General features: G+C 39.9%; 1 protein-coding gene across 2 annotated transcripts; it reads right to left on the bottom strand.

Moving 5' to 3' along the window:
• On the bottom strand, positions 1–20,026 carry fubp3 (far upstream element (FUSE) binding protein 3). 2 transcript variants are annotated; one of them, XM_063889551.1, is made up of 19 exons: positions 19,868–20,026; positions 15,301–15,412; positions 13,160–13,193; positions 12,315–12,364; positions 12,090–12,161; positions 11,126–11,183; positions 10,777–10,939; positions 9,568–9,666; positions 9,249–9,353; positions 9,036–9,138; positions 8,505–8,605; positions 7,667–7,820; positions 4,276–4,436; positions 3,940–4,013; positions 3,124–3,200; positions 2,720–2,776; positions 2,414–2,464; positions 2,154–2,284; positions 1–1,437 (listed from the first exon to the last, which is right to left on the bottom strand). In XM_063889551.1, the coding sequence occupies exons 1-19, from the start codon at positions 19,961–19,963 to the stop codon at positions 1,429–1,431; spliced, it is 1,707 nt and encodes a 568-aa protein (XP_063745621.1). In that variant the 5' UTR covers positions 19,964–20,026; the 3' UTR covers positions 1–1,428. The 2 variants fall into 2 exon arrangements, with proteins under 2 accessions (XP_063745621.1, XP_063745622.1); XM_063889552.1 differs by lacking the exon at positions 2,720–2,776.
• Between the last annotated feature and the right edge of the window lie 588 nt (positions 20,027–20,614).

Raw genomic sequence — 20,614 nt, 5'->3', positions numbered from 1 at the left:
TGTAGTCTGGATTTTTTTAATACATTGTTAACTGTACATAAGGAAAAAAAAACAAACACCATAATTAGACATCTTGAAATTATATCCCTTTTCATTAAGAAATGACGTCAATACCAGAATCATTTTTCCATAATGATGCATCATTTGTAGCATTTATATTAGATCACACAAAGAAATAAAAAAATAATTAAAAAGTTATTAGCATTGGACTGAGTCCAGCGCCCCACGGGGTCCACAGCGAGGGCCCAGTGGGGCGTTGGCGAACTGGGAGGTACCAAATAAGACAGCTTTTGATCATAATACTTAAAACATAAAAATACTATATTAATTATTACACAGGTAGAAGAACAGCGGCTTAGCAGTCTTGAATAGTTCAGGTACAGAACATACACAAAAATCTACCACTTCTTAATTTTCTTCATAACAAGATGCAACATCAAATTCCATATCACACATTCACAATCTTTGAACATTTTCAGTATGAAAACAGAACAGAAAAACAGAGGGACAGTTTTCCTGCAACACTGATCACAGGAAAAAAAATATTTTTTTATATAAGTATATATATATGAAACATATATATTTTAAATTAACAGTCAAATATATGAGCATATATACATAGTTTTACAAGGTAGCAAAGGCAAAAAAGCTATTTGCAACATCCCCCTAAATCCTATCATATCAGATAATTGTCATAAATTATCTATGACATCTATTTGAAAAAAAAAACATCTTAAAACTACAAGTTAAAAGTCGGTCAAAATATTAGAGAATCATCTTTGTTTCAAAAGTGAGAAAATAAGATATTGCACCTTTTTTAAACCAGAGTACAATACAATGACAATGAAAAACAGCATACAATGCACAACAGGAATTAAATAAGAACTATTGCCACTGGCTGACATTATTCCGTGTTTTAAACCGTGTAACAAAAATACATTTCCTGTAACAAAACATCACAGTTTCATTTCACTGAATTATGTAAAAGGAAAACATTTTCAACACATTGTTTTAACATCTTATGACAAATGGTATTCAAGACTGCTAAGCACATAATCATGGTTTCATTTCAACAAAACTAGAAAAAATAGATCATATTGCCTTTTGAAATGTTACAACTCTTGGGTTCATTTTGGCGGTACAATCTGAGTCAAAGACAGGAAAATATAGAAAAACAAAAACAGCTCTCTCAAGTCCAAAAAGGGATCCCAGATACTGTCTATCCAAAATAACAGTGTACACAAGCATTTAGTAACAAATAACTGTTCCTGAATTTAGAAATATTACTTTATCATATAAGTCATTCTACAGCTAGTGTTTCTCACTAAGAAAAAAAGTCTTCAAGGCGTTGCAAATCTAAACCCCCTCCGTTAAAAAAGGGTTGTTTTCATCCTCAGTGATTCAAGTCGGTCCCCAGGGCGTCTTCTCTTAATGATCCTGGAGAGTGAAAGCAGTTTGCTCATCAGTTCTTTCAAAAAATAAATCCATCTGGTTATACTGACTTTTGTTCGGAGTTTAAGGAGAAAATTGATTTCAACAAATCACTTCAGTAAGAATTGTGTAATAAAGCTCCACTGAGAAAACACATTTGCTAAGTGACTATCAAAGTTACTACTCATAGTTTTAACTGATAGCTTTCCGTCAAATGTGCAAACAATCACAGTTCAACGCTGGTTTAATGAGCTTTTTTTAAATGCATGATTTAATGAAATTAGGTAATTGTGTTTATTTTGACTGATATTGCAATATGATTCAATAATCCTGCATCATATTCCTCTATCATTGAAATTATGTTTTTCTTTATAGAAACTGTAACAAACACATATATTTAGTTAGGTCTGTCGAAAACGATTTGAAGACCTGGATATCTCTGCAGCTCCAAAATCACTCATTCAAAAATAATATTTAACACACTTTTAACCTTTAAGAGATATTTTACTTCCTGCAATTTGAATATTGCACTCGTCAATAATCACAATCTCAGTATAATTCTGATTGATTCTGCAGCCATAGAACCAATGGGCTTTGAGCTGATTGACAGGATGAGGAAGTACTGAGAGACACACCAAGAAGATAGTTTTTGAAATGTTTCTGGGATGTGTTAAAAATCAGATACCAGCCTTGTCCTGCAGATCTGTGTAAGAGTTTCTCACCTGAAGGCCCGGGGCTTGTGTCTGCTGAGCGCCCTGGTTGAAGTAGGCCACAGGCTGTCTGTAGAAGTCCACCCAGGCGGCGTTGTAGTCAGGATTAGAGGTCTGCTGAGATCCAGGACCAGCAGTCTGGCCTGAAGAGGAGGGAAAAAATAAACAACAGTAAGCAACAGAAGAGCATGAATCAAGAAAAGGAAGTCACATCTGCTTGAGCTAAAACACATCCTTCAATCCTCCAAATAAAAACTTCTGGTGGTACTCACCCCAGGCTTTGTTGTATTCAGGAGCAGAGCTCTGGGCTTGGTTTTGCTGACCTGAACACAAACAGAAGAGAAGCTTGCATTTAGCTTTTCACAACAATAAAGCTTTCACACTGTTTTCTCAAACAGTTTTACTGACTAGGGATTTAAGTTAAATGATTCTTGTTCATAATCTTTCCTGAATGGTGAGTAAATGCATGATTTTATCAGGCTTGTGTGAACCGACAAAACAGTTAAAGGGAGGAATGTACGTTTGTGGAAAGATTGTAGAATAAAGTGACACTAATCAGAAATATCCTTTTCTCTTGCCTAGCTTTTTATAATACTGCTCCCAGTCCATCTGGCCCGTCTGGGATCCATTGTGACCTGAAACCAGACACAGATAACACCAGGGTTACTGAGAGAGCGCTTTGCTTTTCACCTTCTGCTCTCATCTGTTCCCTAATGATTTCCATAGACGGCACATTTTGAATCTGTCCATAGAGGAAAGAGGTGGTTAGCCACAGGAAGCAAAACCTTCCCATCACAGCCTGCTGCAGACTTTCATTAAACTGCAGTGACACAAAACTATGTCCCTGGATGTGCTCAGGGCCAATATGGGCTCTATTCCTCCGTTGCAATACAATTATATATCTGGGAAAGGATCATATTCCTTTTTATATCTGGTTGAGTAGCTTTAGCAGCTTGAATAGTCCGAAGTGTGTTTTACTTACTGTGGTCCTGCTGGCCTTGAGGCTGCCATATTTGAAAAGTTGTACCCCATCCTCCAGGCATGAACGACTGATTCCCACTGAAGAAAAAATAAACGGACAATGCAACGCAAGTATTTACCTTGAGAAGGCTTCTTTAAGGTGTATTCAGGCGAGACTCGTAATTCATTTGAAACGTGATATTGGAGTACTGCAAAACTTCAGAAAGCATACCCTTGAAAGCAACACTTCACCTTTCAAACGATTGGAATATCAATTTCTCATAGCATATTCAATTGGATTTCAGAGAGGATTTCGTTTTTCTGACACGCCTTCAAACTAAAAAAATCAAACAGATGGAGCAGAGTCCTGAAGAAATGTAGAAAGTATTTTTTAGCGCATTTTTGCTGGAACCTTACTATTTAATAAACTAAATACAGAAAAAGTTGTCGCACAGACGAGTAGCGCACATTAAGAAGTTTGAGACGGTTTGTTGATTTTGGGTTTCCTGTCTCCGTTACACATTAAACCCATGTGTTCATTTGGCTTAGCTACATTTTCTCTCTGATGGCAACGATTATCTGTTCTTCAATTTCAGACGCTCGGATGACGTCAGGAGGATATTAACGCTGAAATGCTTTTGTTACAAGCTTGATTTCAACTCGCAGACGCTTATTCAGTCGCCTGGTGCTTTACTTTATTTCTTAATGGCATTGCGTGACTTTTCACCTCCGAGTTTGTTCTTAAACACCTTTCCGGATGACGTTAAACTTAATGACTCTGCTTTTGACGAGTGAAACACGGAAGTTTGACGTGGTGAGCAGAGGGATCGAGGCTTACTGTTGAGGAGGAGTGGTTGGTCCTTGGTTGTAGGGATTCATACCGAAGCTGCTGTTGCCTCCCATTCCTGGGCCCTAGAGCGGAGAAAGGGAAGAGTAGGAGAGTGAGAGACCACACTTGTGTTTCAAAAGGAAGCCAAGAGGCAAGGTCAGAGGGCAGGGCCGGCCGCTGATGCACTCCATTAAGTCCATTTGATGGATTCTTTATGTTTAACCTCTGGTGACACCCTGCCGGCCACCAGGACCACAGCAGCGCGGCAGCTCTGCGCGGTGACATGTGCGCTCATGAATATCAGGCCACACAATAGCGTTTTTGGGCCAGAGCCAGACCACCTACCCCAATTCTCTCATCGATCAGCTGCCTGGCCTTTTCCAACTGCTGAGGGGTGCCTCGGATGGAGAAGATGCGCATGTTGGGGTCGGTGTTGGGCGGCGGGTTTCTCTGCAGCTCCACGTGGGCACGAGACTGCTCTTTGATGTTCTTGATGGTTTCCCCACCTGGAGGAGCAGCAAGCCATCAGGCATGATATTAACATGGGCTGCTACTAACCATTACGGCTGAAAAAGTCAGTTGTAGCTCTGCTGACGATTCCCCTGGCCTGAAATAGTGTCAGAAGTTACAGGAAGAAACCACAAACAATCGTAAAGATACATAAAAACATAAAATCCTCACACTGAAGAATCAAGAATTTGTTTGGCTTCCCATAGATTTCAATTATTGGTTGACACTTTTTTTTTAAGCCCTGAATCACACAAACAATCACAACATGTTTTTGTGTGTGGCTCAATACGGTTGGTATACACTTCCTGATATCAGACATTTAGGTATTTTGCTTCCTACATTCATTGGAATTTTGCAAAACCAACCATAAGACGATAATGTGAGACAGGAAGCACGGTTTTTACTATCAAGCTCTGTTTTTAAATTGATCCTCTTTTTAACGTAGAAATGAGCGAGACACTACCTCATTAAAGGTGACTCTTGCTCATCTCTACCATCTTCCCCATGTGGCATGAAGCCAGAGATACTACCTTATGAAGACTCTGGCTTGTGTCTCTGCACTTATCTACCATTCTGTGGTAACATCCATGCAAATCAGGAAACAATAGGAGACATCTCCTGCACAACCCCCCCCCCCCCCCCGCTGCATCAGATGCCAGCTTCCCGACGTGTGGGGAGAGCAATTACACCAGCAGGGAGAAATGAAACATAGCTGGCAGGAGAAAAGGGGACAGAATTGAAGCGTATCCTCCTTCTGGGATATCGTTTGTCTCTTCTAGCCTTTTCATTCTTGACTCGGTGTTGTCCTGTGTGATGAGAGGAGGGAGTGAACAGGGGGGCACATAGACGCTACCCCCCTCCACAATACCCATCTGAACCAAAAAGGGCTGAGGGTGCTTCCCGGGGAGACACCGGGGCTGTCCCAACATCAATTACACATTTGTTCACTTGTGGCTGACACTCGGATGACCCTGGCTGACCTCCCAATGAAAACGCTCATCAAAAACCTCTCCTCCTCCCAGAGCCTATTCCTTGCTGCCAGCAGACTGCACATGGGCCATTAACCCATTGTCAACCAAATGAAACTTCTGCCTTAATGAAGCCATTATGAGCTCTTCCAGTCAGACAGCAGAGAGCAATGAAGACCCCGACCATTCATTTCATGGACTGGGCTGCAGTGAGGGCAGATAATACGGGCCTTATTAATGAGACTGGTTTAGTGAGCTGGAGAAAAGGAGGGCACACAAAAGTGCAACTGGTGACCGCATTCAAGGCGACGCCAAAGGACTGGTTAGCTGCTGGTGGGGAAAAACTCTCAGGCGTCAAGGGAGAGAAACATCACGGAGGGAGTAACAAGGTCTAATGCAACAGAAGCTTTAAGCTGATATAGCGGCAGGCAGAACGGTCAAAATCAATATTATTATAAAACAGTATTTTTGTTAAACATATATAAATCAGTAAAGACATAATAAGTAAGAACTAACTAGGTTTGCCCCCAAGGATAGAGTTGGTTAACTCCTATAACTATCAGAGAAATAAAACAGCGTTATAAAACTTGTCTGTCTTCAAAGTAGAAGCGTAAACATCTTTTATATTGCTCTCTTTTGCAAATATACAAAGCGCACTATGGTCAACTGTTAATCAAAGAGGACTAACACACAGAGACACAATCACATTCTCAGCCAAATGAAATCTAGAGTTTCCAAATGACTGATTTTGTAAAAAAAAAAAAACTAAAAGTATCAAAACCTAACCTAACATAACTGGCCACGCAAACAGGGCAAAATCCACTGGCAGTACATTCCCTTAGCAAGTCCATTTCAGTTCAACAACGATTCATTTTGCCGTGGAGGTGAAAAAAGAAACTACTGGAACTGATATACGAGTACAGAAATTTCAAACTGAAGAGGAAAATCTGATTTGGAAGTAAGTACATTTAATCAGCACTAGTACAGGGTGAAACTTCATTCTTGACTTGTCAGTAGACTTTCATAGAGAAATCTTAACAAAAGAAAACCCTAAATAGGTTTAAAGCTAGCTTTAAAACCCCCTCCCCTGGGAGATGTGACCAAAGCAGAGGAAAACCTGGAGAGTGGACCTTTGAATTTTAGATTTTTAAGCTCAAAATTCATGACTTTGCTAGTATAAAGCTTGTTACGGCCCTGAATTCAAGGCGTAATAAAGTCTGAGCAGGTTGGTGGGTGGCTTGATTCGTCAAGCTGTGTGTGTGTGTGTGTGTGTGTGTGTGTGTGTGTGTGTGTGTGTGTGTGTGTGTGTGTGTGTGTGTGTGTGTGTGTGAAGGGGGTCAAAACAGAGGGGCAATGGGCTGCATATGGCATCGTAAAGATATTAATCACTGCACCCTTTAAGGGGCGGCTGACAGCACCCAGACCCACCGCCATCCCAACCATATTGGCCCACTTCATATGCTAATGAGAGGAGAGAGGGACGCTACGCCCAGGTTTATTTGTTTCCCTCTCCCCACTACATGCACAAAAGCCACTTGACATTTCTATTGCCATGTTTTTATCTTAGGTAAAGAGGCCCACCCCGAACCCGCCCACAACTGCACGCACACACACACACACACCAAGGAGACATGCATGCACACACACACTACTCACACACTCGCAGCTCTTTCCAATGCAATGGTCAATGACTTTTAAATAGCTGGCAATAGAGTGGGCATGAATAGCCAATAAGCTAATTCCTCCTATTCATTCCCTCGCTGCACTCTATTGGACTGAAAGACCCTCATTAGATGCCAGGCAGCCTTCCACATGATTGAGGGCTGTTATTATGCACCTTTAACAATTAATGTCACATTACACGCATTATCCCCGTCATTAAGCCCTTAGTGAAGCCAATGAATGCCACTTGTGCTGTATACATGAGCCCTGGGGAGAGAATAGGAGGGTGGTCACTCACCCCTCCCCTTCTCATCACTTTCACGCAGTGGCCGAACACCAAACGCCATTCAGTTATTAAAAAGAGAAAAGGCAATCTGGCGACTTGCATTATACCCTTATTAAGAGTTTCATATTGATGGACTCTATTATTTCTCTCAGGCGGCCAGAAGCGGATTCATTCAGGCACGCTCACCGCTAAAGCAACTTTTAAGTGAGCTGGGGACAAAAAGAGTCTTGGCTATATACACAAAGAACAACCAAACGGTCCACTGAGTGCTAAATGGACTTTTAGAAATGAATGGAAATATGTTCTCTACCTTTGCCAATCACCAGTCCACACTTGTCAGCAGGTACTGCGTACGTCACCTCCTGCAGTCCTCCAGAGCCACCGCTGCCGCCTCCACCTCCTCCTGCCATGTTGCAGTCACTTCGTCCTCTGCGTCCCATCACACCTCCGAAGCCATCCCGCTCCTACGGGAAGGGAACAAGGAATTTATCAGTTATATGAAAATGATGTCCTTCACAATTTAGGCATTCTTTTTAATGGATATTTACCAATGCCATTTTTTCTATATTTAAACTCATGACAACATTTTTTGCAATTCATTTGTTTTTCCTAAAATAACTGGAATAGTGTTTCCAAATATAAACAAAGCAACACTTTTATTTTGCTGCTTAATTTTCTAACTATTAAGCCATTCACGCCCCCAACTGAAACGTTTAATTCCCTTTGGTGGAAGTGTTCTCGGGATATAAGCAAACATCTTAAATGATCAGAAAGCAAACGAACCTTTAGGCCACAAAGTAAGGTTTATTTATTATATTTAGTCAACAGCAGCAACGCAATGTGCCAAAAGAAATATGGTAGATAAGGAAATGTTTTTTCGAAACTACAATGAGCACAATCAAAGATCACAATCAATATCTAAGACTTGCACACAGCTGTAGTTTAGAACATTTTTGTTATATGGAATATATTTTTTGAACAATTTTAGCATCCTCACCTGATCACTAATACAAATGATAGCTTTCATGTGATCTAAAAATGTCAAAACTGTACAGACAGTGTAGCATTTTCCTTTGATAGACTGACTTTAGGCACAAATGAATTAACTGGACAGAAGCTGGCAGAAGGGAAAAGGCAGAACCACTCACCTGAGCAGTCTGGACCAGTTCATTGATGAGGTGGACCGCATGGTGGCAGTGGTCGGGCTGACCCATCACCTGAGCAACTCTGTCAGGACTGACTCCATCATCTGGACGACAGACACAAGGGACAGAAGGTCTTTATATGCTCCAAGATTAAATACAAACTAATTCCAAATGCTGTCAAATAAAAGCAAGTTAAGGAAAAGGAACATATTGGTTTTTTTAATGACTTGCAGGTTAAAATTTCAAAACCGACTTAGTGAATAAGTGCAACGAAATTATTGGACAGGAATCCCAATCTGGCCATGAATTACGACGGTTGGGAAGGCGAGTGTTACCTCAATCACGCTACTGTTTATATCAGATGTCCCAAAACAAACATCTATAATTCCCCATAAAATTCCCGATGAGTCATCTTAAATGGGCAGATACATGTTGTTGGGTTTCAAGATTACCAGGGCGACCAGTTTAAGAGATTACTACTTTTAAATTGTATTAAATATGAATTGACTATAATTGGGTTATTAATCTGTGTACCTTGTTTGAACTGGATCCTGACCCCAGCATCGTTCTGAATCTTCTTGATCATATCTCCATTCCTGCCGATGATGATGCCAACAGCAAATCTGGGTACAACCACCTGGAGGATAAAGACAGGGAGATTAAAATCACAGAAAAAGTCAAATTACTCATCTTAGGTTGACAAAGGAATTGACCAGAATTTTGAAAAGCAGGAAACACAGCTCTTACATCCAGACTGCTTCCCCCCATTTTGGATCCAAAGTCTGCTCTGCCAACCCTGAAGTCTCCCTGGTCCTTGTCTCGGATGAGCTTCACCACAAGTTCACGGGCTTGCTATAATAAAAGATAGAGAGACCCGCTAAATGTCATATTTCTCTTGATTTTAAGCAATCAAATAGGACTGAAACATAACATAAGTTCAGCTGAACTCCTCTCAGTAAACAAAGATGTTTTCAGATGTTTTAGTGGAACACTGAAGGCATAAAATGTGTAAAATTGAGTGTAAAGTGAAAGCAGGTGACACACAGTGAGCTGTTGGGAGACCGACCTGCACTTTGTGGGGATCCCCCGTGATTCTCAGGGGCTTGTCTGCTCCAGTGGGCATGGGGTCATCCTGAATCATTATCATCTGCACTCCGGTTCTCTCCTGCAGTGGAACAATCACACACCAAGAGTTACCTGGGGCTCAAAACACTGTTCACTCACTTCAAAAACAGGTTTTAAACTGACCATACGGACAAACTCAACAATTTCAACATCCAGTCCTGGAGACTTTTGGAAATGTGGTCTCATCACTTCAATTTCTGACATCCACGTCTTATATTAACTTCGATCCTAAAGCTGGATATTACCTATAAAAGATCTGGGGTCTAAACCTTATACAACTGGGTCCAATTTAGAACCAGATGTAGGAGGGCATCCCCTTTTCAATGTACTACTCTGCCAAGAATGTGGTTATAATAACTGGGATGCATCTGCTCCTTAATATCGCATCCTCCCATAACACAGCTCTACTATAGTTGTGTGTTTATCGCAGACTGTCCCCAATAATGGTCAGGGAAGTGTTTCACCACTGTGGACATCTTCTGAAACAAACTTGCTCTGATGTCTATAGGGCAAACGCCTCTAATATACAATATTATTTTCCACAGTAGAGTAGGAAATACTAATGTTCGCAATTGTTAAAAATAGCATTTCTTTCTAAATGCTATTTCATTGTAATAACATTGCGTTGTTATGCTGCTGCAACGGAAACATTTCCCAAATTGGGATCAATAAAGTACTTGTATCTACCTAATACCCCTGATAGGCATTTTTTAATGAGGAAAATGAAACTAAATTATAATAATTTGTTTATTCATAGTGAAGGCTGGGGGGGAATCCTTTATTTATATTTGTTTTTCCTCGGCTATGTCAACGATATTCATAATTATTTTGTTGCATTTTTGATTTTTGTGCAGAATACCGAGAAAATAGCACGTATATACCCCAAAGGGAGAACATTTTAATCTGGTGATAAAAGGGAGAAACTACATTTTGAACCCAGACCACTAGATTAAAAAGCCCCATGCAAAGGAAGTTATGCTCTGTGGCCGTGGGATAAAAATAAATGCCTTTTCTGTCATCTGGCTACACAGTTTACGAACCTGAGGCTGAATTCCAGGAAGTTAAACTTACTTAAGGCAAACTTAACAAATATGGGTGTCAACTGATTTGAGTGTAACCGCTACACATTCAGTGCAGTATAATGCCACACCTGCAGCTGCTTGATGGTCTCTCCTCCCTTGCCGATGACCAGGCCGACCTTGTTTGCGGGGATGAGGATCTGTTGGATTGAACTGTTGCCGTCCATATCGCTGTGGAAGCCGGGACCGTACCGACACTGCTCCACAATCTCACTCAGCAGCCTCTTGGCCTGGCTGAAGGGGGCGGAGCGAGAAATACATCCGTCACCACAGTTACAGACAGAGTGTGAAAGAGGTGTTCAGGTGCTTCAGTGAGTGATTAGGAGCAGATGTGAAGGAGATTTGGGTTCGCGCCCTCTGTGTCTCAACAATAGGGGCACACTTTCAGCAAATCTGTTAAAGTTGAGCGGAGACACTTACTCAATGTTCTCCGGGCTTCCAGTCAGCGTGCAGGGCCGGTCCAACATGCCTCCACTGTCTGTAACAAAGCAGCACAACGTTAAAACACTAAAGACTACCACAGCTTTGAATCGTTACTCTGGCTTTACTTTTTGAAAATGTTTATTCTGTGACCTAAAAAGTTTGATGTTGCTCCTTCTATGTCAAGTATAGCAATACCAAGTATTGTTTAAGTATTTCCAGCACATTTTCAACATCACACGTGTGCCTCACTGGACATGATTTAAGGTGAGCACAGAGAGCGTCATAACTTCTTACTATTAATATAAAAACAGCCTTATAGTTTCAGTTTTCAAACTCTGCACATTAAAGCAGGCAAACATGCAAGTGAAGGAACAATAAGCAAAAAACATGCATTGTGTTTGACAGAAAAACGAACTACAGATTTTAAATGACACTTTCAGCTGTTGCCAAACTTGCCTGCTTGTTCATTCTAAAAACAAGTTACAGGACTGATTCAAAATGATTCTGTTTTTTACAACACAGTACAGGTATGATTGCTGACTCTGCCAAAAGTCTACAAAGACCTATTTATTAACATAGGAGTGGATTAAAAAAAAATACTGCAAGGATCGCTAATCTTACTTTTGAATGCTGTCATCAGTATTGAAGCTCAGTTTGATTCCCTTTTGGTAAGAACTGAAATCATTACATCCCCTAATAATTGTATTCGACCCAAACCCTTTGATTTGGTGAACCAACATTTTATAAACTTGCATGGACATGACTTTTGAAAGCAGAGAAGACAAAAAGACTCGAACCTTTCCAACATAATAAAGACAGTCATCATTTTAGCTTGTGGTTTAGGCATCTCAGTTAAAACCGTGTTAATGACTCCTGATGAGTCGATGGATACCCTAAAAGAATCCCACATAAAATCATTGAGGAACAGGGGATTTAAGTAGTGTTTTTAATCAAAACTTACCTGAAGCAATCTGGATTTTACAACCCGATTCCAGCTGAATTCTTGAGATCTGCTCTCCTCCTTTTCCAATGACTATAGAGGAGGGGGAGCGAAAACACCAGTATTAAGCCTTTTGAATTTAGACAGGGGCCTCGGGCAGTGACCCCAAAACTGAGTAGAACGTCAATACTGATGATTACATGTCAAACATTAATACAGACTATAATGAACTGAGGAGCTACTTACTAAATCCCACCATCTTATCAGGCACTTTGAAGTCTTCTGTAGCAAGAGCCCTGGAGAGATTAGAACAGGATCAATACCTCTGGCTGACCGAAGAGAAGGAAACCATGTCAAATCGAAAACTAGGGCTGCTTTTCTGAGCCGACATTATTTGGGCTGCTACTAATCATCAGCATTTATCGTATTGGTCCATTAAATGTCATATTGAATAGTGCCCAGTGCAATTTATTTGAACACAGTTTAGACTTATTCAGATTGCTTCTTTTGTCTGATCCACATCTTAAACCGAGTTTACTTTTATACAGTTAATGTGAAATATTCACATTAGAGAAACTGCCACAACCAGAGCATTCTGATGAACAACAACAAAATGATTCCCGATTTGTTGAAGTTGTTGTTGTCAAACTATTGTTGACAACTTCTACTACTTAAATGAATTTCAGCTCAAAAAAATAGGATTGTGCGACAGAAAACTATTTTAAATCCTTTAGTCATCGGGAGGGGAAATTTACAGAGTTCCAAAACAAAAGCCAAACATTTGCTGCTTCTAGCTTTCTCAAATGTTAAAACGAGAAGTCGTAAAATAATTAGTTTTTTTGGGAGACTTTAGACTTTGAAAATGTGAAATTGTACTCTGGAAGCTACAGTTGATAGATCTAATTGGACGAGTGATTGAGAGAAAAGTTGGCAAATAAAGAAATAAGAAAGTTTACTGCAAAATTAGGGCTGTTGGGAAAAAGCAGAATAACTGATCTAAAAACAACTAATCTGAAGCACAGTGTAAACACCAGTAATACATAAAGGGCATTACATAGAACAGAAACAGAGGTGTGAGTATTTCTGCTCACCTTTGATGTACCATTGCACCGAGGTGGTTCCCAACTGAGAGAAAACAATTAAAATGTAAGATCATGGTTGAAGATGCACAACACTTTAAATATCTGTGGAAATGAAGCTGAAGCGGAACACAAAGAGTGAGTCATGTCTGGAGGGGACAGGAGCAGATGGATATGTTTCTGCCAATCCTTCGTGTTTGTGTCTGACCCGCAGCGGGGGGCTTTCAGCAGCATGGTAATCAGGCCTGTGAGTGTTTGAGTGAGTGTTTCAATCAGAGCCGTTCAGAAGAGAGAGAGTTCAGGTCAGCGGCTGCTGGTCCTGAATTCAATTTCGACATGTAGCACCAAGCAAGGGTCCTGCAGGGTCAGTGGAGGATGTGCTGCCACGGACGTGAACACCTGAGTTGATATCTAGCAACTTCAAATCAATTTTATGGTCGTTTGCACTGATTTCACTTCCTCTGGAAATGCACCGGGGTTAACGCTTGTGAATGGAACAGCTATGAATATAAAGCAGGAGGTGTACCGAATTCATACAAAGACCTGACGGTAAAATAAAGTCTATTTGTATACTTTGTAGGGCTGAACCAAGTGTCTTTTTTTTACATGCAAAGCTTCTATTGAGGTTTTTCAAACTGTCTGTAGCCATATTTTGAAGATGTCATCGGCCTTAAATAAATATAAAAAACTGCCAAAAACACTAAACCAAATTTTTATATTATTTTAAAATAAATTACAATATACTTTTTGACAGAACAACAATTTAAAATAGTGTGCAGCCGACAGAAATCTAGTTTAAGAAAGTAAAATACTCATTATAATGGTGTAAATTAACTGACGAAATACAGAGTTAAAAAAGGATAGATAAACAAGCAACACCAAAAAGCAGCACGACATTTGAATGTTTATTAATAACTTAAATGTCAACTTTATGACTTAAGTTCAGACTATTTGACAAATTAGATAACTTATTAGTGAGAGCTAACTTTCACAAATCATTTTGGACAACCTTGACAGAAAGAAAAGTGAGGACAAATTGTGGAAAACAACAGTGCATCAAAAAATACTAAACCAGAACGGCATACAATTTATCTATCCATGCATTCAGGGCTGGAAATATTACAAACAACTGTGACAAGATAAGAGGAGGACGGGATAAATGACTGCCGTTTCCCCTTCATGGAGACGAGATGGATCAAATCTTTGTTATGTGTGCACCAAGTCTTTCTTTCACTACACCGTCAGATACTTAATACTCCAAACAAATAGGAAAACACGGCTCTGATTTCAGATTGAGGAGTTACTCTGTGGCTTCATTTCCTCAGACACATCAGGTTTATTATCCCTCCTTAAGATGCCATTTAAAGTGGACCTTGTGGAGTTGCTGACCACTGGGTATGCAATGGAAGACGCTTTGTGCCTTTTCACATTCCCAGGTATTCACATGAGGAATGCGTCAACAACTCAATGGTGGTCAAATTACTTGTCCATTGTTATGGTTTCTTATAGAAATAAAACCCGTTTGGTTCATTTTCCATTGGCTAATCAGTGACCACGCACATTAAAACTCTACTATGTAAAATACTACGCATGTTATCGTCTGGTGATGGATAAACTAAAAAGGGTCCGTATCTCCTGGAAAAAGAGGACTATCAAATACATTTAAATGCTTTGCAATTAGTTCATAAGAAAACAAATGCATCAGCGCTTTAGTCAGGACTACAGGGGAAACGCAGCACGTTTTAGGGAGTAAACTAAATGTTATTATGTAGGGGCCGTTTGGCATGCTTTACAAGTCTCAAAAAAGGTTTAATGCTATATTGGTATATTCCTTAATCGGCATGACTATGTTGCATGTTGTTGCTTTGGTTTCAGCTGAAACGGTGCGAGTGCATTTACAACTTGTAGCAGACTGGTTAGGAAAAAATTTAAATCCTTCCTCAACTGAAAGAAAAGTCTGGAAACTGCCACTTTTCTACAGAGATTAAACAAACACAGAGCTTTCATTTAGCAGCATGGCGTTTTTCTTTTTAAGATGTCCACATACATGTTAAAAAACTGAAGCATCAGACAGAGTGGTTGCGAGTATATAAATATACATCAGGACATTCAGCAGTCATGCACCCGTGATAAGCATGTGTGTGAGGGCTTACCTCCATTGTCTAGTGAGCGCTTTTGGCCTCCAAAGCCGTAGAGGGAGGGGTCTATGACTGGAGGGGAACTGTTCATGTTGGGCATCTGGTCTCCTCCCATCTTGGCTGCCATCTGGAGACCCAAAACAGTAGGACAGATGGAATAAAAGGTGAAAAGTGGATATGTGATGATATTCTCTTTGAATGCACATTTCCTTTCAGAGACAACCCTTCAAGAAGGAAGTGACACATTCTTTTCTACTTCCTGCTTTCTTGAAGAATCACATTTTCTGTGAAATTCTGTTATCTTTTTGACAGCAGCTGAAAACGGCACTTTGAACACCATAACAGAATCACAGTGCTGTAGTTCCTGTTGAGACTGCAGCTGCCGGTGCTTTCCCTGGAACATCGGTCATGTGCCAGCTATCACCGACTAACATGACTTTTTTAGACTTAAACTGACGGACGACACGGATCACCACAACACACGTCAATTCCTCAAACGATTAGATTTGCTTGTAGATAAGTTGCAAGAAAGTAACACCTGATTTCAGTGCTAGTTAAAAGAATAATACAAAAACACCTTCCCAGTTTACTAATCAAGATTCATTCTTGGGCGTCCACCTTGTTTTAAAGGTGTAGTGTGAGGGTTTGTAGATGTGTAAAGACATAAGGGATGACCAAATCACACATTTAACATAACATGTATTTCTGCTTTGACTAAATTACTTTGTCAAAAGGCAGAAAGAAAAGTGGGAAAGTTGACGAAATGCAGCAAAGGAGGAAAGACCGATTGCCCTGCATAAAACTTCAAGACGAGTGCACTTATTTACGTTATGGCTAAGCTTAAGTAAAAACCAATACATGTCTACTTTTATAATGATCCACTTGCCAGTCTAAAGTAGATGCTCGAGTTGTGCAGTGATGGACATTTAAATCTGCACAAGAGGGCCAGCAGCATTTTCCACTACCCGTTAATCTGCCACCTCTTCATCCACACTAAAGTATAGCATTTCAGAAAATTACACAAAATTGACATCTGTGCCTGACTGGAATTTCTTTCACAATATGAAAATATGGTGACGGCAATTAAAGTCCTCCATCACCTTCAGGGATGATTATCTACTTCAGAGAATCACCAGTGGAAGTGAGAGGGGCGCGATGGAAATAAAGACGCAGAAAAGGAAGCAGGTGTGCGGGGTTGAGGTTTTCCATGACATTTCTGGAGCTGTGCATGTCAAGCAGCCTGGAAAGCATTTAAGATGAAAAACATTGCTCAAATGTTGAGTGTTATTCCCAGATATGGTTAACTACAGCTGGGTCGATACCAGAGAAGTATCTCCCCGCACACCTGCTGGTTTTATAACCTGTTTGCATTACAGTTTACTGTAGGTGCATGTTGTTATTGTTATGACTATTTTTACCAAGATATTGAATTTAGATCCCATGTTTTGTTCAGCAGATAAAGGATATTTTTTATTATTTACAAGCTAAAGTGGCTAGAGGTGATCAAATTGCTACCGCATTATGATTGTTCTACACGCATCGTCTGCTTGTTTAGTGAGCAGCAAATATGAAGTAGTTTACTTTCTTACGTTTTATCATAAACACTGTTTCAAATGCATCTGTACTCCACTGCTGTCCATGTTAAAGAGGCCCAATATTTTTCTTAAGGGCATTTTATGTCTATTTTCAGTCGTATGCCCTACAAGACAATGTCACCAGTGGCTGAATTTAAAATGCACTATTTGCATTTTAGTATACACAGGAAAAAATAGCTTTTACAAAAAGACGTCAAGTCTTATCAGTCTCTTTAAGCACCACAGCGCAGCAATGCTAACTATTTATGAGTCAGTTATAAATCACTTTGATTTACTTTTTCCCCTTGTCAGAACAAACTGTTCATTTTCTTTAAAACATAAAAATACGTAAATATGAACAACAGAATAGTGCTGCGTTAAGAACAAGGTAAAGGGACAGAGAGCAGGAGTGGGATAAAGGGCCAAGACTAACCTACTGTTAGCTGTGATTTGTCGTTTTTTACAGAAAATGAGGACGGATAAGTAACTCGACTATTTTGCTATCCTTCAGGTGTTTCACTGAGGCAAGGCCTTTATGAAAATGCTAGAGTTGATAAATGTGTTTTTTGAAACATTTTAGTTTGGATGGGGTCTTAAGCGTAATGATGAATTAAGCTTACAAATCATTCTTTAGATAAAGAAAACAACACTAATTATACCTATAAATGAAGCCTGCCAGCATAGAGGATTAAAGCCCTTAAAAGGTATACTGAACTGACTAGGACAAATGTATCTTGTCTGATACAGATTCACACAAGTGTAACTCCTATTATCAAGATTCATTTTTGTATACACAAACACACACACCAGAGGCAGCAGTCAGGTCACAGTCTGGTGGATTTAGTGGCAAAAAAAACCTTTGACAAACCTTCTATCCCACAGTTCAAACCTGTTGACTTATACTGAGCCTCTGGGTAAACACCACTGAGGATTGGATGAAAATCATGTGACATGTGGTCACATGTGGAAACCAAAGTATGTATAGTTTATATTTAGGGTCCAAGAACACCTTGTCCATTGGGCAACTGTTTTGTCACTGATCTGCTTCGCTATTCATGGCACTACTACTACTCACGTGGTCTTTATATATTTTTAAAATGGTTAGTTTATTATTGATTAACAGGGGGTTATGTCAATGCTAGTGTTTAAGATCAGGAAAGGTACATTTAAAGGATCATGGAAATAGAACTAAATAAATATGCATAACAGTAGCGGCAAGCAAGAGGAGGAATGCTACCGGAAAATAGTAGGCTTACTGCCTAGGTCAACATCCTGTGATTTAGGCTAATGAGTTAATGGACTGTTTGTGTGGTTTGGTTTTGCATGCTCTCATAAAAGTAGGTAGTAAAACAAACTGAAAATTACGTGAAATGCATTGCAAAGCAGCTTTTGCATCTTAAAGACTTAAAATGTAGGGAGTGCAAAGAATCAAAACAATTTTCCACCTCTTATTTTTGAGACTTATGCCACATGGATGTCATATGATAGCATGCAAAACCACATGATTAGTTCTGTTTCTAAGAAATAAAGAGAGGCAGATGCACAAATTACCGCCAGCCACAAACAATGTGGCAGACATAAATAGCCTTTTATCGGGGTTTTAAAGTTATTCTGAGGTTTATCTTTGACTATTAATATCAGTATCAATGGCCTTCTGCAATTAATGATGCAGGTGTGAGGTTACTGCCCACAATTTTAATCTCTTGTAACCTTTTTATTTATTTTGTATTGCTAAGGAGGTGACACTTTCCTTTTCCGGTGGCAGCTTTTGGTTTTGATTTGACATCTTGCAAAACTGAATATGATCATACGTGTGAGAAAGACTAAGGAGATTTGATAGAGGGCTTTATCATGTTCGTATAGGGGTGTATTAAAAGTAAAGCAAATGTGCTAAACTCTGTATTTGTTATGCAAGATATTTGTGTACATCTGTTGAATTAAGGGGTAAATAAATGCAGGGACATTTCATTTGTTCATATCTTAAAATATACACAGGGGAGCTCAACTGGTAGCTGTATGACTAAAGTCCAATTTACAAACTATTAACAGCAGCAGTGTGTACTTATCTTCTATTACACCCCAAGTACAGTGACCCTCTCTGCTACACACACTACTATCTGAATACCAGGTAAACAGGGGGAGCAACGAAATACAGAAAGCTGTTTAAATGAAATGTTCAGGTATTTTCCGGCCAGCAATGGAAAAATCCAAGTGTGTTCAACAGGAGGAGTGGAGGGGGCTTATTTGAACAGATGACGTTACATTACATACATGGCCTTACTCCAAGGCTGCTGCCTTTTAGGACACAGAGTACCACACACGCTAGCTAGCTAACACAAGCTAGCTTCCACACGTGAATAATATCACGCTGAAAATACGCAACACGTTTTATACACATGGTTATTTTTAAGTTGCAGAAGGGAAATGGTGGCGTCTAAGGGTTAGTACTGCATGTGATCACTGATTAAGCTCAGTGCGTCTCTTTAACTGGGGCAACAGCCGGTTACACTTAAGCTAACTGAGGACTTCAAAACTAGCAAGCTAACTTTTTGACAGCGTGTCCAGGCTTCGTGTTTAACCTCATTATCATGTTTGGTCACGATGCGGGTCGAGCTGCAGGGTATCAAACTTGTGATAGTAAATTAGCGTGCTAAGCTAACTGCAACTTCTGTGGCTTGACAACAGGTTGCAGTTTGTCGGCTTAACTTACTAAAGTTGCACAAACTTCGACATCACAAGAGGCCTTCGTGTTTTTGCGTGTGACATGGCTTTTTGTGGTGGTTTTGACAGCTTTGACACGGTTACTTAACACGTCTTCTATCCCGGGTTAACTCTAATCTGTCCCCTTAGCTATGCTCTCTCGGCTACTTAACGTTAGCTTGCTAGCTAGCTGGGTGCATGAGGAGTGTTTGTAGTAAGGGGGTCCTGGGTGACCAAAGTCCTGCCCTGCTCCCTGGTCAACCCCGCTGTCTGAGGTCCAAAAGCGGTAACCCTGTGTCCGGTTTTACCTGTCGGACCCGGCGTATCGTGTCTGCGAAGTCATCTTTCGTTCCGGGCTGAGCCACCGAGGCCTGTCCCTGAACCAGCTCCGCCATCATCATCATCCGCCTCGGCAGCTGAGAGCCACACTTAAAAAAAAAGGAAAAAAAAAGGGGCAGCACACGTGCCAAGCCAAAGCTACGCGAGCCACAATATCTCGCGAGATTCAGCAAAAGCCACACTGTAGGAACAGCTTTCAACATAACATTTTATGCTAAACTTATTTTATTCTTGGTAAAATGTCATATTCACAGAAATGGACTAACTCTTAAGACAATCAAACCAAATGTGTCTTTGATAAATATTTCACTTTAAATACCTTTTGTTTTTATCGCTATTTTCTTTACTGTATGTGTACAGTATGTTTACCTCCTGTCAATGTTTTGTGTGTATATAATGTTTGATACACATATATATATATATATATATATATATGTGTGTATCAAACATTATATATATATATATATAGAGAGAGAGAGAGAGAGAGAGAGAGAGAGAGAGAGAGAGAGAGAGAGAGAGAGAGATTTTCTTGAAAAAATTTAAATTTGATTTGTTTTTCACCATAACAAGTGTATTTTGTTTTTGTAACACACAAAATAAAAATGTTTAGTTACCATGCCTGATTGAAATGTATTTGATTGATATATCGAATAGGCATTTAAACTAACTCGGAAATTAAACAGTACAGGACTAACTACAAAACAGAATTTAGTTGT

The sequence above is a fragment of the Eleginops maclovinus genome, chromosome 8 (assembly GCF_036324505.1).
Source record: "Eleginops maclovinus isolate JMC-PN-2008 ecotype Puerto Natales chromosome 8, JC_Emac_rtc_rv5, whole genome shotgun sequence".
Classification (NCBI taxonomy): domain Eukaryota; kingdom Metazoa; phylum Chordata; class Actinopteri; order Perciformes; family Eleginopidae; genus Eleginops; species Eleginops maclovinus.
This window is presented reverse-complemented; position numbering and strand designations above follow the sequence as displayed.

Excerpts from the sequence above, each read along its gene's own strand:
- fubp3 (XM_063889551.1), bottom strand. The coding sequence starts at position 19,963 with ATGATGATGATGGCGGAGCTGGTTCAGGGACAGGCCTCGGTGGCTCAG. Across the intron at positions 9,139-9,248 it reads TGGGGGGAAGCAGTCTGGAT|GTGGTTGTACCCAGATTTGC; the intron begins GTAAGAGCTGTG and ends TTTATCCTCCAG. Across the intron at positions 8,606-9,035 it reads CAGGATCCAGTTCAAACAAG|ATGATGGAGTCAGTCCTGAC; the intron begins GTACACAGATTA and ends TCTGTCGTCCAG.